The sequence below is a fragment of the Choristoneura fumiferana genome, chromosome 9 (genome assembly GCF_025370935.1).
Source record: "Choristoneura fumiferana chromosome 9, NRCan_CFum_1, whole genome shotgun sequence".
Classification (NCBI taxonomy): Eukaryota; Metazoa; Arthropoda; class Insecta; order Lepidoptera; family Tortricidae; genus Choristoneura; species Choristoneura fumiferana.
In genome coordinates this window covers 11,198,546-11,215,464 of record NC_133480.1, presented here as the reverse complement: position 1 = coordinate 11,215,464, position 16,919 = coordinate 11,198,546, and the positions used below count along the sequence as shown (strand labels likewise).

Sequence of the window (16,919 nt, the reverse complement as noted above, 5' to 3'; positions counted from 1 at the left end):
ATTTCGTGGCGCATATGAAACGATTTTCAGAAATATTTTTTTTGCTGTGGCCGACCGTGGCGGTTAAAAGGTTAAGGAAACTTTGTGGAGGAAGTAAATAAAACAATGTTTAGTTTGGTCCCAAACCTGCCCAATATATTTATTGATATGTTCAATGAACGATTTTAATAATAATTAACGTCAAAAAATAATGTTTAAACAATTCAGATTAATAAAATCTTGTTCCTTAAATAATATTTATATATATGTATATATATCGATTACATCGAAATGTCATGTGTTACTTGTTTACTTTGTAAGTAGAGTTGGTCATATATAATTAGAATTACTTGTATTATTATTATTGTGTTATGCTTTTCTTCACGAGTGCCTACTGCAATTTGAAACGATAGAAGTGACCATTTGTAAACCTTATAGCAAACGTGACAAGGTACATAAACGCTGTTTTATTCACATTTAGTTGGTCAATATTCGTCGCGTTTACCGTACCTAACGCCCGTTTTTTTTTGGACTTCCATGTCATTTATGTTATAAAAGTAATACTACCAAAGTAACAACCTGATTCCTTATTGTCTAATAAACTTGGAATCACAGTCGTTTTAACCACTTTTTTCTGTCACGCAGTATAAGACGAGGGTAAAAAGAGATAGTGAATGCAATCGCCAACGTCAGCGCATTAGACAATACGGCCTCCGGTAGGTTAACCTGTTGAGATCAACTAGTTCATATAATAGGTATTTTATTTAGAAACAATATATATACTAAATATTTTCTATACGAAATAGTAAACTAAGGGCTTTTGGATGAACCGTCTTACGACTGGCAATAACTAAGAGGTAACAAACGGCGATCTAAAATAGTAGGCAAGTACACCTAAATCGTCAAAAATTTCCTACATAATAGAACAGAACTATTTAATTATAAAAAAATTATAATAACTTCAGTTAGTTATACCTACTTTAAGTTCCTGAACCCTCGAGCTCTAGCGATTACCAAAATGCACCCAAAATAATTCTATACCACGGTTCAGGCTCTTTAGGCTTGTAGTACTCCGAATTGGGTTTCGGCTTTGTGTCGTCCGTGGGATCTTCCTGGAATATGTTCACAAAGGAGGCCCTAATTCCAAATTTAAAGAACGCCAGGTACGGGAAGTATTTCATTAAAAGCAAGCTGTATAGGTAGTTCCATTTCAAGTAGAGTCGACCAAGGTAGGTTGTGTGTAGATAGGCGACTAAAGCAGCAAAGTTAACGCCATATTTGGCCCAGAACTCGAGGTTTTTGTATTCGGGGGCGGAGTCTACTGTTTCAAAGTCGCGGTAGTATATCAGTCGCGGCGGGCGACCCGGCAGACCCTCCACGACGGACTTCTGTATAAGGCTCGTGGATTCGACTCCTAAAAAAATGGTTTAGGTTATCAATAATGACATTAATAAAACAAATAATGAATAACAGTATTCACTGAATGTATGTTCGAATAAAGATTCAACAAAATACTTTAAATGTAAATAAATATTTCTCTCTCTATCTCTTTCTAATTTGCATAATCCCTTTCTAGAACAAACTAGAATTTGAGGCCCTGGCTCTGTGCACGACATCAGTGCCACCTAGCGTCCGCAACTTTTTTGGCTCTGATGCTCTGACGTTTTGAAATTTCATCGCGACATTGTGACAAAAATCAAACCTATAACGTATTAATTTATAATACAAAATGACTGTGATACCGTGATTTGGGTGGACAAAAGGTTGTAAATTCATTTTTGGTCATTAAAATTAAATGAGGTGAGTAAAATTTATTCGAAAAGTGTGTTTTATTTTCGTTAACTATGTCAGGGTTTGTTTACTTCATGTTTAGTTGTACTTTTACTGTAAAACGACAAGATAAAGCTATCTTATTGGTTTCTTTGATAATAGTAAAATTATATAGTTCAAGCTCACATCATAACACAAACATCTATTACTAAAATTAGGTACTTAGTTGTTGTTGTTGTTTTTTTAGAAAAATATGGCTCCGTCCATTGGAGGACAATTTTGCCAGTGTCTAGTAGGTTTTGCCGTTGTACGGTAAAAAATCTATAAAACGAAATATATGAGGTAATGGTGGATGAACGATGACAGCGCGAATCCAAATTAGGTAGTTATAGTCTAATAGAAAATAAACTTTCTGAAGGAAATGTGAGCGGTGCGGCCAGACTTTTGTTTTCCAATGACGACTTGGCTACGCACTCTTCCAAAACCTATGCCGCCTTACTAGAAAAGCACCCTTCCCCTCCCGCCTGTCTGAATCTGCCAGATCTCCCCGCATCTGACGATCCTGCAGTCGCTGTGTCTGAGGATGCAGTCCAGCTAGCCATTTGTTCTTTCCCCAACGGCTCCGCTGGCGGTTTGGATGGACTGTCTCCTCAACACATTAAAGATCTGACCACCATGTCTCTAGGCGACGTAAGATCTGCCCTTCTAAAAGAATTGACGGCGCTCATAAATCTGATGCTGTCGGGCCGCGTGAACGCCGAGATAGTACCACTGTTATACTGCGCCAACCTGGTGGCACTTTCAAAAAAGGATGGTGGTATCCGCCCGATTGCAGTGGGCTGTACTTTTAGGCGCCTGGCTTCCAAACTCTGCTGCCGGACTTTCAAGCCCCGACAGCTAGGATTTGGCGTCAAAGGCGGCTGTGCACGCTGCGCGCACCTTCCTGAATCGTCCGGATTATGAAGTTTTCGTAAAGTTTGACGTCAAAAATGCTTTTAATTCGGTTGACCGTGGTGCACTGTTGGCAGAAGTCAAAAAAGAGGTACCAGAGCTTTACCCTTACTTATGGCAATGCTACGGTACTCCTTCTAAATTGGTTTTCGGCAAACTACGTACGCTCTCGTTCTATATTTAAGAGCGACGTGAATAGGCTGGCAATTGAATTTAGTTCTTACCCGTATCCAAAGGTTTTCCTTTTAATTGCTTCTTGATCTTATCCTGCAGATCCTGTCTCTCGGCCTCGGTGTACACGTACCCCGGTACATCAGCCAGGTTTCTACAGAAGTAGAGCATCGCGTTCACATTGATAGTGGGGTTCACACACCACATGGACTCGAGCAATACACGTGCCATGTGCTCGAAATACTCGGGCACGTTCTCCAGACACGGCGTGTAGACACGCTCGAGCACCGCTTGACACACCTCGCGTGTTTCGTCCACGGTGTTACGGCAAAGGTTGTACCTGTAAAGGTTATTAACGTCGATATTGTTTTTAATTCATTTGACAATTAAATTACCTATTTATATTTACATAAAACTATTCTAAACTTAAAATAACCACATAAAACAAATATTAAATTATATTGTAACGGATAACTCACCTCTTAAATCGAGTTTAGCTCTACATATTTCGGGCTATTTCGTAGCCCTTCTTCACAGGAGCACGCGACTCGGCGGCTGCCGCAACACGCACGAGCAGAGCAGTGGCGCTTAGTGTGCGTGTTGCGGCAGCCGCCGAGTCGCGTGCTCATGTGAAGAAGGGCTACGAAATAGCCCGAAACATGTCGAGCTAAACTCGATTTAAGATGTGAGTTATCCGTTACTATATCATTTAATATGAGTGAGTCTCACGGTAGTTTCATGTTCAAAATTACATAAAACAAAAAACATTTAACCCTTAAATAGACAAAATTGAAAAAAGTTCATGATTCAAGCCTCGTCGGTACCTTAGAGACCAAAAAATTCTACATAATAACCCTCCTTCGGGCAGTCGGGTAAAAAAATACAAAAAGATAGTCTTGAATGATGGGTCACGTGTGGCACACTGCCATTTTAAGGGTTAAAACAGCCCCCTTAGGTAAGGTTCCGAAGACGCTGGCAACGTTCCGGCTCTTTGAATGCTACCTAAGCTAATTCTTTGTCCGAGGAAGCTGCCAGCTCTTCGGTCCCAAGTTACGTCTACATTTTATAGTAAGATCACAATATCAGAAAAAGAAATAAGCAAAACACTCTCATAGGTTTTGGTAAGTTGACAAATTGTAACTTATTCCTATCTATTGTTAGGCGTGTAAACGATTAGTAAAAGTCTACCTAAGCATTGATATCGATATTATATCAAAGAATATTATTGAAGATAATATCCAGATAATAAACTGATTACATTTGAAATTTACCACGAGCTTTGCGGTGAAGGAAAACATCGTGAGGAAACCTGCACAAACCTGCGAAGCAATTCAATGGTGTGTGTGAAGTTCCCAATCCGCACTGGGCCCGCGTGGGAACTATGGCCCAGCCCTCTTGTTCTGAGAGGAGGCCTGTGCCCAGCAGTGGGACGTATATAGGCTGGGATGATGATGAATAAACTGAATAACTTATGTTTTTTGATAATTTTTAGTCATTGTACAAATATTGATATGAGATTGAGCATACGCCAAAGCCGTTATATCATACAATGCTTTATACAATGTGTTATTGCCTGGGATGGGGACCGAAGTCCGAAGGAAGAGCGTCGGAAGTTGTCGATCGCGCGATGTAGGATTCGGTCGTAGTTTCTATATTTGCTCACTAGATGGCACTATACATTTAAACGCAAATCGTTATACTTATTGTCATGCTATAAAATCTCACCTATCCTGTAACCCGATCATGTGGCAGATGGTCCTCCAGAAGTGGATGTAAGCGTCCCAGTCGCCCTCCTCCAGCTGTCGTAGGCCGAACTTGTCGGGCTTCAACAACGCAAACCCCATGAACCTGTAACATTAGAGCAAAGAAGTTAATATTTTGGCAAGTAGTTATTACTTAGGTGACGGGCAGTTGAGGTGTAAGTGTAACAGAAAGCATTTCCTTCTGCACTGTTGTCGAACGAATAAAGGCAAACATGGGATACATAGAATGATACTGTGTCACAAACGAATCTTGATATCTGATTGCTCCCAACAGAAAAATAGTTCCGCTACTCACCACTAGATGCCTTGAAAAAATCAGATAATAATCACATTTGTAGGTCAATGTGTCAAAAACAGTAATTAGGTACAGACTAATTCTATCACTGGGCTTTTTCTCGCACACCGCTTAGCTACCTCACATGGTTCTAGTGGATAGGTACACTACACAATAGTGGCGTGGTGTCGTAACAACTCGATTCCCACCGAATTGCCTCATGAAAAATATGACAAAACTTGCTTACACTAAAGTCAGTGCTGTTCGGAAGACAGCGAACTCACGTTTCTCTCATTCTCCGGGTTGCCTAACGAAAATTTTCATTCCACCGCTACAGCTGCACGACCTTAAAATTTGACCGAATGCTAAAAATAAAAGGTATCAAGAGTAGTAATAGGGGCATCAATAGACTGACGCTATAAAAAATCGTACTAAGTACACAATTGTACACTACACGAGCCTGTCGATGTCTTGGACTCGCCATCGTCCACGCGAGATGTGTCGCAACTCGTAAAACATTCCATCGTCACAGTGCAACATTACGATGTTCGGTTGAGCTATGAAATTGGTATCGTACCGTCCCTCTCATTCACGTATTAAATAATATAAGCGCCAGCAGGACGGCAATATCATCATCATCATCATCATCCCAGCCTATATACGTCCCACTGCTGGGCACAGGCCTCCTCTCAGATCAAGAGGGCTTGGGCCATAGTTCCCACGCGGGCCCAGTGCGGATTGGGAACTTCGCACGCACCATTGAATCGCTTCGCAGGTTTGTGCAGGTTTCCTCACGATGTTTTCCTTCACCGCAAAGCTCGAGGTAAATTTCAAATGTAATTCCGCACATGAATTTCGAAAAACTCAGAGGTGCGAGCCGAGGTTCGAACCCATGACCCTCTGCTTGAGAGGCGATAGGTCAAACCACTAGGCCACCACGGCTTCTACGAACGGCAATATACGAAGTTCGAATTTCGCACTTCGTAGTAGGTAACTATAAGGCGGGAATTATGTACAAACCCAAACTGCGTGAGCGCGATGTCGCGCTGCGAGACGACGCCACCGCCGCGCAGCTTGCTGGACAGCCCTGCGCGCAGGTGCCGGCTGCGCACCGTGTAGAGCGACTTCCACGACCTGCCAATGAAGGACAAAGCAGTTAGTATGTTTGTTTGGGGTCGAGTCGCCCTGAGGGCTGAGGGCCAAAGACACTAACTAACTGCATAAGGTCCTTGCTTTTTACCCTTTTACCCACGACGGAATGGAGAAGGTACTTACTCGTATAATGCGTTTAGGGTGAGAGGTTTGCTTGTGCGCAAATAATGTTTGTAGTGTTTTGACTAAAAACGTTCCCATTTATCTCCAGAACGATTAAACTGATTTAGATGCAGTTTTCAGTAGGTAAGTAATGAGTTTATAGTTTATCGATGTTATTAATAGGTGTTATGGCGTTTATCCATTAGGGGGCGCTACAGTAATGTTTACTTGTTTTAGTTTGAGATGCTTTTTAGGGTTCCGGAGCCAAAATGGCAAAAACGGAATCTTTATAGTTTCACCATGTCTGTCTGTCTGTCCATCCGTCCGCGGCTTTGCTCAGGGACTATCACTGCCAGAAAACTGTAATTTTGCACGGATATATATGTAAACTATGCCGACAAAATGGTACAAAAACAAAATTCTTTAGGGTACCTCCCATAGACGTGAAGTGGAGGTGATTTTTTTCTCTCATCCAACTCTATAGTGTGGGGTATCGGTCTATTAAAACCATTAGGGGTTTGCTAAGACGATTTTTCGATTCAGTGATTTGTTTGCAAAATATTCAATATAAAATACGAAATCCTTAGAAAAATATTACTTAATTTTTTCGTAATGGCTACGGAACCCTATTTCGGGCGTGTCCGACACGCTCTTGGCCGGTTTATAAGAGATGGGGGCGTGCAGTCGGGGGGAAAAATCATTATGGACTGAGAAGGGAGGAACCAGACGGTGCCGGACTTACCGGATAAAAAAGCCGGCTGCAATAAGTCCCTAACTCCCTGAAGCTTACTACGAGGAGGAGAGGGTTGGAGGGGTTTATCTACCCACGAGTCTTGAGTCAGCCATTTGCAGAAAGCCGGGCCAGTAGGGCTCTGTGGGGTGCTCGGGTCAGTGTTTTCTTGTTGATCCCCATTGTTTTCTTCAAGCAGTCAGTATTGGTTGGTTTAAAGAAGGAAGAGTCCTTCTTTTAACTCTGGAAAATATTCCTAAAGTTCATGCGCTTGAAGAATTGAAGGTGTGGAAAGCGGAAGATGTGCACCCCGTACCTACTTAGGTAGGTACTTGCCCAATGGTGATCTTCACGCACGCAACGCTTAGCAAATGGATATTTTTTAATATTTTAATTAGCGCTATTCATCAGTAATTTTACGATCTGTGGGACAGTTATGCTATGCCCAGATATCATCAAAAATGACGTTAAATGACTACTATTTTGCGGTATTTACATACAAGGAAAAAATCTACATGCTTTTAGTCAACCTCGACATCATCGGCTGATTCATCAAAAAGCTGATTGAGGCCTATGTTTCGCTAAACTCTCCATCATTTGTTTTTTATCCGAGCTCGCGCAGACTTTAGCTGATGAGTGGAAGAATTATAGGTGTAGTACAATATATCTACCTACTTATACTTGGTTTGGATAAGTATTGAACTAAATATAAACAAAGCAGTCAATTGGTGTCTTAAATATTGAAATACCCCCATTAAACTACTTATCTAAACATTTAAATTTCTGTATTGAAATATAAGTATAGTCTAGTTTGTATTACAATGATAGATAATTAATAGGGTGAGAAAATTAAAAAAATTTGGAAGGTAGATGTCTTTTACGAATTGGTACATATTGGTATTGCGAAATTATATAAAACAAAATGAATTAGGGGTGGCATACTTACTAGGGGTAAGAAGTATCTAAATGACACTATTTTTGAAATAAAAACTTTTCTTTTCTACAATATATACTTTCATAGATTAGTAACCGACTAATACTTTCGGTTTCTAGACTTAACGGACTTAAAGTTCCTGTTATTGTATTTAATTATATAAAAAATAAATAAATATAATTATATAAATAGATAAATCTTAGTTCCTTATTTATGCGAGATGAAGAATTGCACGCACTCACAGTACATGTTGTATGCACCATAATAAATTTTTATAAATTTAAATATTGAAAAAATGCGATAGCCCTAGAAGACTTGTCCCAAGCTACTAAGAACTAGTTTAGGTTCAGAAGGTCGCTCCGCTTCGCTCCCGCCATAGCCTTCGATGTTATGTTTTTTTTGTATAATTATAACAGCAAATATAACTGCCAATGGGAAAGTAGGTTGGATGTCATTCAATTTGTAGCTAAATTAAGGTAACTATGCCAATTGTCAATCAGTAAAAAAAAAATCAAAAGATTTATTCAGTAAATAGGCCGCAATGGGCACTTTTACACGTCATTATTTTAAACTACCAGCGCTTTCGGAAAGACCATCATTGCCAAGAAGAATGCGCCGCAAGAAACTTGGCAGAAAGTCATTTTTTTCATAAAAATATAATTACAAATAAAATACTTTTTAGTTCTGAAATATACATTTCAGGTCAAGTAACCATTAAGCTTTTGGATTTCGAAGGCAAGTTGACGTCTGCCGCCCCCAAAGTTAGCTCACACGCACTCATGTCATGCTCTGAAAGCAGAGCGGTACCGAGGGCATGGTTTTGCTTCCGTTCCCATAAGCTCTATGGGATCGTACATTTGACGAACACATAAATGACATCTTAAACAAATCCTAGGTAATAATTAGCATTACAAGATTAAAACAATATTATGAGTTCAAATGTTTCTTATTAATGTCATTATTAATAAGAAAATTATGATATTTGTCTGTTAAAAGGAAAAAAATGCGAAAAAACAACATTATGAGTTGAGATGTTCTTAGTAATGACATTATTATGAGTAAAAAAATATGAACACTGTCTGTTATGAATTCCGAAATTAGTAATATTAGCTTGACATGTTTCGTGCTATTTCGTTGCCCTTCTTCACAGGAGCACGCGACTCGGCGGCTGCCGCAACACGCGCACGTACGTATGTGGAAAGTATAATGATTTTTGGGAATTCCCGTGGGAATTTAGTGAAATCCCGGAATTTCATTTCACCTGCTAGATAATGATTTATGCGGCGAAGCCTCGGTTACACGCTAGTTTAATTAAATTGTACAATGAATACAACAGCACAAGCAAGACTTACCTGGTATTCGGTTTCAGATCATACTCGAACCAGGTAGTTGTATGCAGTATGGTGGAGAGATACCGCTTGTAGCTGGTGTATAGGGAGGAGGAGCGGCGCGAGCCGACCAGCACGCGCAGGATGGACGGCACGGCCAGCACGGCCAGCAGCCCCTGCAGCATCGTGGTCGTCAGCGCGAAGCAGTTCTCCCAGTAGAAGCGCTGCGCTCTGCCGGGAATGACGGGGGCGTTCAAGCGTACTGTATGTACCCGTAAGTTTTCGGTTACAAAATACGTCGTTGTGAAGACGATTTTCCAATTCAGTGATCTGTTTGCGAAATATTCAACTTTTAAGTACCTACAAATTTTGATTAAAACCGAGAGGTCAAACCCCCCGCTCTAAAAGCTAAACTATTGGTTTGAATGTTTTGAAAAAAATCATGATGGTAGTTTTAGGGGCTGTTTCACCACCCATTGATTAATTTTAACTGACGGATAAATGTGATGCCGTCTCTGTTTGTTTTGTTCGAGTAGACGGAGACGGCATCACATTTATCCGTTAGTTAAAATTAATCAATGGGTGATGAAACAGCCCCTTAGTATATCAAACTAGACTCCAGATTCTCAAGATAGGTACAGGCTCAGCCCAGTTTCGAGGACCGCCAGATATTTCATTGTTGTATAGGTAATTTATGTCTAATATTTTGAGCGAATAATTGATTTTTATTATTTTGTATTTTACTTTTTTTTTCTCGGCTTGCACCGTTATACCTACTGTTGTGCACGGGCAAAGCCAAGTGCATATCATATCAGGTAAGTTGGTTTGAGTGGAGGGTTCGACGGCGGTTGTTGCTGTGGTTGGCTGAGCAGTGTTTAGCGGGGCTGGAGGTAGTGTAGAACGTGTGCTCGACAAGCTGACTTATGAGTCTTCTTTTAAACTAATCACGATGTAATAGGCCCGTTTGGACCTGCAATGCATAAATTGTACTGAATGACAGCTGTCAAAACTGGCCTATTACATCGTGATTAGTTTAGTTTCTGCATAACATTCGATCGTCGTTTTATTTACTCGACTGCCCGATCGAAGAAGGGTTATTTAGACTTTAAACCACCAAAATAGCAGTTAATGCATTTGCACAAATCACATTGTTTCAAACTCGATCACGCACATAACTGTAACCTCGCGTAGCTGGCTTTAAAACACGCGACCAGACAGTGTAGCCACGTGCAGCTAAGCATTTTAAGTACCTAGTCTTAGGTAGGGACGTTCCTATAAGATGGAATCACAATTTTATTAGTGACATCGTTAGTGACATCATCATCCTTATTAATCCCTACTTCTTTACTAGTGTTATAAATACGAAATTAACTATGTCGGTCTATGACTATGACTATGTCGGTCATACTTGTATGTAACCGTTTTACCTGCACCGATTTAAGAGCGTTTATTCCTGCTGAGCTGGCAACGTTGCATTTTTGTTAGTTTTTCTCGATTATTCCATTAAAATTGAATGAAAATTAAAAATGTTTTCTGAGAGAACACTTCTTAATATATAAGTTAATGTGTCTACTCCAATAATTATTCGTGATAGACTAACAAAGATGCAATTTTGCCAGCTCAGCAGGTATAAACGCTCTTAAATTTTAAATGAAATTTGTTATGAAGATAGTTTGAGACCATGGCAAGGACATGACAGTTTTTATTCCGGAAAATTGATAGTTCTCGCGGGAAAGGGCAAAAGGTAGTAATATAAAGGGCCCCATATAAGGTACGATTCGTCTGTACGATCGATCTGATGAAAATCGTGACGATTGATCGTAAAGAGCCATATACACTGTCGATTCATCGTTACGATTTCATGATTGCATGGGATTTTGTTGCGATCTCCGACATCGTCTTCGATGAAGTAAATCGTTAACGATCTCGATATACACTATCGATTCGTCGTTTCGATCGGTCTGAAGCGACGGATCGTACCTACCGTGTATGGGGCCCTTAAAAATTTCAATAAAGAGTCATTTATATTGTAGTGTACTCGTAATTAATATTATTAATCCACCTAAAAAGTGAAGCCAACTTACTTCTTGAATTTCTTCTCGTCGTACCATTCCGGTAACTCTAGCTCGAGTTCGTCCGGCTTGACCGTGTCGGAAGGCGTCTCCAGAGCTTTTTTTGAGAAGATCCCGTCGATTACTTCTTGTGCTACAAAAATACTCAGTAACAATATTGATGATTGAATTAAATATTTGTCCAAGTGTTGATTTAATCGCTATGAACTATAAACAAACACTTTGCGCGGGTGAGCACCTTACTATAGCTCGTGTCATGCAACAAACGTGTGTTCACGCAGCTCCTCTGCCTCCACACTGTAAGAACACACACATCACACAAACCCAATGGTATGGTGATTTTAATAGTTAGAAAGGGTGACCATATTAATTGCATAAAGTTCATTGATATAGACCTCCGCAAAGTAACGCCTGATTCAGTAAATTATTAAAATTGCTGTGATCTAATTACCTACCTAACCCGTTCGCTCGTATGCGAAGTCTCGAGTACCTACTCTCGAGTCTCGACGTTTGACATTTATTTATTTATATATTTACATTATCATCACTTACAGTATCATTACAAGAGTTAAACCTAAGGCGATACAGAAGGCCCTTAATAATAAACTAAACAATAAACATCTTAATCTACATAGCAAATTATGTGTAAGGCAACTCTCTTGAATTCGCTCAGTGCCCTTAGTGTAAAGTTTTTGGTTACAAAATACGTCTCGATCGCGTTCGCGTTTAAGTCGCACTTTGTATGCAAACACGAACAGCGCCTCTAGCGGAACGTTTGCGATATTCGTGTTTCCATACAAATTGAGATTTTAACGCTAACGCGATCGAGACGTATTTTGTAACCGAAAACTTACACTAAGGGTACAGAGTGCAATGAAACAGATCAACTGAGTGTGCTATCTGGTTTAGAGCAGCTAGCCTTGGCCAACAACTTAATTGGTCCTACCGCGCGGCAAGGTTTAGGGTCCCGTATCCTAAATGTCATAAGTAAACGGAAATATAGTTTCGCCATGTCTGTTTGTCCATTTACACGCAGCAACTTGCATGCGCAAAAGTGTGTGCGAAACCTGTAGGTATACATGGCGTCCATAAGCCATTTGTGCGGTATACCGTAAGCCGTCTTAACGCACATGCTTGCTTGTGTAAAATGGAATTTGCGAAAGTATGATTGAGCGTCTAGCCGGACTCTTAGAGACTATTAGTCATAGAAAGCTGTAATTTTGCATGGATTCGTATATTTAGCAATTACATATGCCGACAGTCGCAAAATAAAATGCAGAAAAAAAATTATATCATTGGACGACTTTTCAATACGTGACGTAACGTAGATCATTTTGAGCAGCACAACACAACCGCTCATCCATACATCTGCTGCTGACTGTACCAACCAATATCAACGAAAATTAACAAACAAGCAGTAGGAGGTTTTTAATTAAAGTTTTAGGAATAAATACAAGGTTGCCGATCAATCTAAACCACACAATCTTAATTAATCTTTATTTTTATTAGTTTTGGCCTTTTTAAACAGGTTTCCGTTGAAAAATAAGGATTCTGGGATTAAACGCTAGTTTCATGGCTGAAAATTTAATATAGGTAACTAGGTACCTACTAGAACAACATTATCTAAAAGTAATGTTTAAAATAGGTTTTAAACTTTTACTAGCTGCGTGGTCACGAGTAGTTGAGTCAACTCGTGACCACGACCGCTGTAATGTGGCGGAAACGTCGAGGTAATTTGGGAAATTTAATAGTACCTAGTAAAAAAACATGCTCATAATTAATGTAATGTATATCGATACATTTAATTATGAGTAGGTAAGTACCTACCTATAACGTATCAGAATAGGTGGTAACTTTATTTAAAATGATATATTTTTATAAATAGTCAGGATAATATGTAAAACTCATAAATTATGGTTTCTCATTTATTTACGTTTCTACATACATATATTGGTATAGACGGTACTCTTGCGAAGTCAAAGTTTTATAAAGTACTATTTTGGGCCTTATTAAACACTAGCAGGGTATTAAGGCCCGCAAAAAAATAAACATTTTGACAGTAATAACAGGAGGTTTTACAAGTTCTTAACTTTAAACTTATACATAAAACAGTATTTGGTATCTTCACAACAAGAGGATACCTTAATCAGTGGAAATATTTGGCTTTGGGCCTTGTTATGCTAAAGGTATAAGAAATCGTCTATTTTTCTCGAAAATTGTAAACTGAAAATAAAATACAATCTTTATTAGTAACGCGCTCTTAACATATATATAAGCTTTTAACAAAAAACAATAATCGCCAATTATATACCACAACCAAAAATTTTTAGGACCTTATTGAACTAAAGGGCAACACACACAGAGAGCGGGCGCGGGTCGGGTCGTGTCCGCCGCGGGAGCCGCGCGGTTCGTTGTATTCACACAGAGCGCGGGTCGGACCGCGACGGGCCCGCGGCGGCTATCAATGTTGCCAGTTTAGTGACTTTATCCCTAGAAGTGACGGCTTTTGCTTAAATCTTAGCGACCAAAAAAAGTTTTGATTAAAAAAATGGTTTATCTGGCGACTTTTGGAGTACAAATGAAAACAGTAATAAGAATAAGAATAATTTTATTTTCTCAAACATGCTCGGAATGTATGCGTTAATGTCACGAAATGGAGACATGAAGTTCTCATTTATGGCTCCCTACCACCTCTCTACATAACTTCTTGGCCTAGGCCATGAAGTATGTATGAAAATCCATTATTGTCCGCTGCTCTAACTTTTTAATTTTACTTACTAACATTAAACTGACAAAGAAAAAATTACGAACAGCCAACCACCACTACTCTATAAGCATTTGCGATACTGCGATGCGATGCCATGCGAAGCGATGGGATACGATGCGAAGCGATGCGATGCGATGCGAAGCGATGCCAAGCGATGCCAAGCGATGCCAAGCGATGCCAAGCGATGCCACGCGATGCCAAGCGATGCCAAGCGATGCCAAGCTATGCCAAGCGATGCCAAGCGATGCCAAGCGATGCGATGCGATGCGATGCGATGCGATGCGATGCGATGCGATGCGAAGCGAAGCGATGCGATGCGAAGCGATGCGATGCGATACGATGCGAAGCGATGCGATGCGATGCGAAGCGATGTGAAGCGATGCGAAGCGAAGCGATGCGAAGAGATGCGATGCGAAGCGATGCGAAGCGATGCGAAGCGATGCGAGGCGATGCGAAGCGATGCGAGGCGATGCGAAGCGATGCGATGCGAAGAGATGCGATGCGAAGCGATGCGAAGCGATGCGAGGCGATGCGAAGCGATGCGATGCGATGCGAAGCGATGCGAGGCGATGCGAAGCGATGCGAGGCGATGCGAAGCGATGCGAAGCGATGCGAAGCGATGCGAAGCGATGCGAAGCGATGCGAAGCGATGCGAAGCGATGCAATGCGATGCGAAGCGATGCGAAGCGATGCGAAGCGATGCGAAGCGATGCGAAGCGATGCGAAGCGGTGCGAAGCGATGCGATGCGATACGAAGCGATGCAATGCGATGCGATGCGATGCGATGCGAAGCGATGCGAAGCGATGCGATGCGAAGCGATGCGATCGATGGATGGATGGATGGATGAAATATTTCCTCACATTGTTTGAGAAAAGCACTATACAAGCCTCGGCCAGAACAGGGATTGCTGAACTCGTCCCTTACTTCATGGCTTCAGGCAATTATACAGTGCCGCGAGATATGTGGTTAACAAAAAAGTAAAACCGACTCCAAAAAAATAAAAAATAAAAATAAATGGAACCGACTACAAAACCCTTCAAAATATTTTCCTAGGTGTACCTACTAGCTCGAAGTCGGTGCCTCAGCACGAGCCAGCATAAATAATTGAAATAAAAAAAACCGACACGCTCTTGGCCGGTTCTTGTTTATTACTTCATCACGTCTAAACCACTGAACCGATTTAGATGAAATTTGGTATACATATAGTTGTAGTCACAGAGATGGACATAGGATAGTTTTATCCCGGAAAATTTGTATAGTTTCTGCGGGATACATTGTATACCGAATTTCATCTAAATCGGTTCAGCGATTTTGACGTGATGATGATGGCTGATGAAGTAATAAAGAAACAGACTTACAAACTTTCGCATTCATAATATTAGTGGGATGGGATTAAAAGTAAGTGTTTTTGTATATTATGTATGTTGTTCGACAGTCAACGTCATAAATAAGTGATCACTTTTTAGGTATAGGTACCTTGTCGCTTTCAGTCGTTACACAATTTCGTATGGCTTATCAAACATGACGTTAAAGTGCCAAGGTACAAAAGTGATCACTTATTTATTACGTTGAATGTACCTACACGATATGTCATTAATTAATTATAATATTTATCTAATTAGTTATCAACATTTTTTTTCACGTAACCCAACCTTTCAGACCGCCAGTGCCCTGTCACTACCAGATTATTGTATTGTTACACAATTTACATAAGTATTCCAAATTTCAAGTCAATCTGACTACTGGAAGTGGTCAAAATATACTTGCAGAATTTGACTACAGACGGACAGACAGACAACGGGACAGGTGAAACTAAATAAAAGGTTGTAAAAAGTAGCCTTTATGTTATTCCAGCTATCTACGTACCAAATTTCATTCAAATGCCGTTTTAGTGTGAAGGAGTAACAAACAAACAAACACACACACACACGCACACACACACACACACACACACACGCACACAAACTTTCGCATTTATAATATTTACTTATATATAGTACTTGTCAATTTAATTAGCTGTACATGGCTGACAATTATATTTTTATTAGAAAGTTAACAGTGTGGATTTTACTTTATTATTTAAATTTATGTAATGGTTAAGTTACAGAAATACGTTACTTTAACTTCCCTTAAAAAAAAAGCCTGGGTGCCGGTAGCCCAGTAACACACTGTAGATAGGCAATGCTAATATATCGATACTGTGGAGTCAAAGTTATCGATACTATCAAAAATTCGATATATCGTTGCAACCCTACCTGTCAAAGGACGCCGCGTGCGAAGGTAAAGCCATAAATCGCACGCGGCATCCTTTGACAGAGGCGGCGCGTGTCAAAGCGGCGGCGCGATACAAACACCGGCCATTTGCCGCTCGGCACGGCTGCCAAATTAGGGGTTTTCCCCTCAAATTTAGGGGGTAAATAACTGGGATGGGGTTTTTTTAAGGATTGTTGGGAAGTTTTGCTTTTTATATTTATTTTGTATTTCTTATATTTCACATTATTTCTTGATAAAAAAATAAAATACAAAATTATTGGGCCTGGGGTAACCCGATCTAGCCAGTCAAATTTGATGACTCAGCATGACCCAGCAGGATCGTGAGGTAGACGACTATTGTTCCATACCTGCTGGCTCGTGCTGAGTCACCGACTTCGAGCTTTCAAGGGTTTTGCGGTCGGTTCCATTTTTTGTTATTTTTTTGGAGTCGGTTTTACTTTCTTCTTAAAAAAATATTTTTATACGTATTAACCTGTTGAACCTAATAAGATTTTGCATTACCTGCAGCAACGCATGCTAAAATGTGTATAGTAGTTAGGTTATATTAACATATATATGTTTTATCCAATATAGCTTCCATCGAAAATAGCCTAGTGTGTATTTCTTTTCAGACTGTTCCATATGGGTATCAAATGAAAGGGCTCGAAAAAT

At 40.1% G+C, this 16,919-nt stretch overlaps 1 protein-coding gene across 2 annotated transcripts in view; it reads right to left on the bottom strand.

Moving 5' to 3' along the window:
* Positions 1–108: 108 nt before the first annotated feature.
* Positions 109–16,919, bottom strand: part of LOC141431247 (uncharacterized) — a 26,161-nt gene continuing 9,350 nt past the window's right edge. For both annotated transcript variants that reach the window (XM_074092343.1, XM_074092342.1), the window contains exons 2-7: positions 11,239–11,359; positions 9,179–9,385; positions 5,929–6,042; positions 4,597–4,719; positions 2,925–3,211; positions 109–1,393 (exon numbers count right to left, since the gene is read on the bottom strand). In XM_074092343.1, coding sequence (XP_073948444.1) covers positions 990–1,393; positions 2,925–3,211; positions 4,597–4,719; positions 5,929–6,042; positions 9,179–9,339 — 1,089 coding nt within the window. In that variant the 5' untranslated portion in view covers positions 9,340–9,385; positions 11,239–11,359 and the 3' untranslated portion in view covers positions 109–989. The remainder of the gene's footprint in view (positions 1,394–2,924; positions 3,212–4,596; positions 4,720–5,928; positions 6,043–9,178; positions 9,386–11,238; positions 11,360–16,919) is intronic.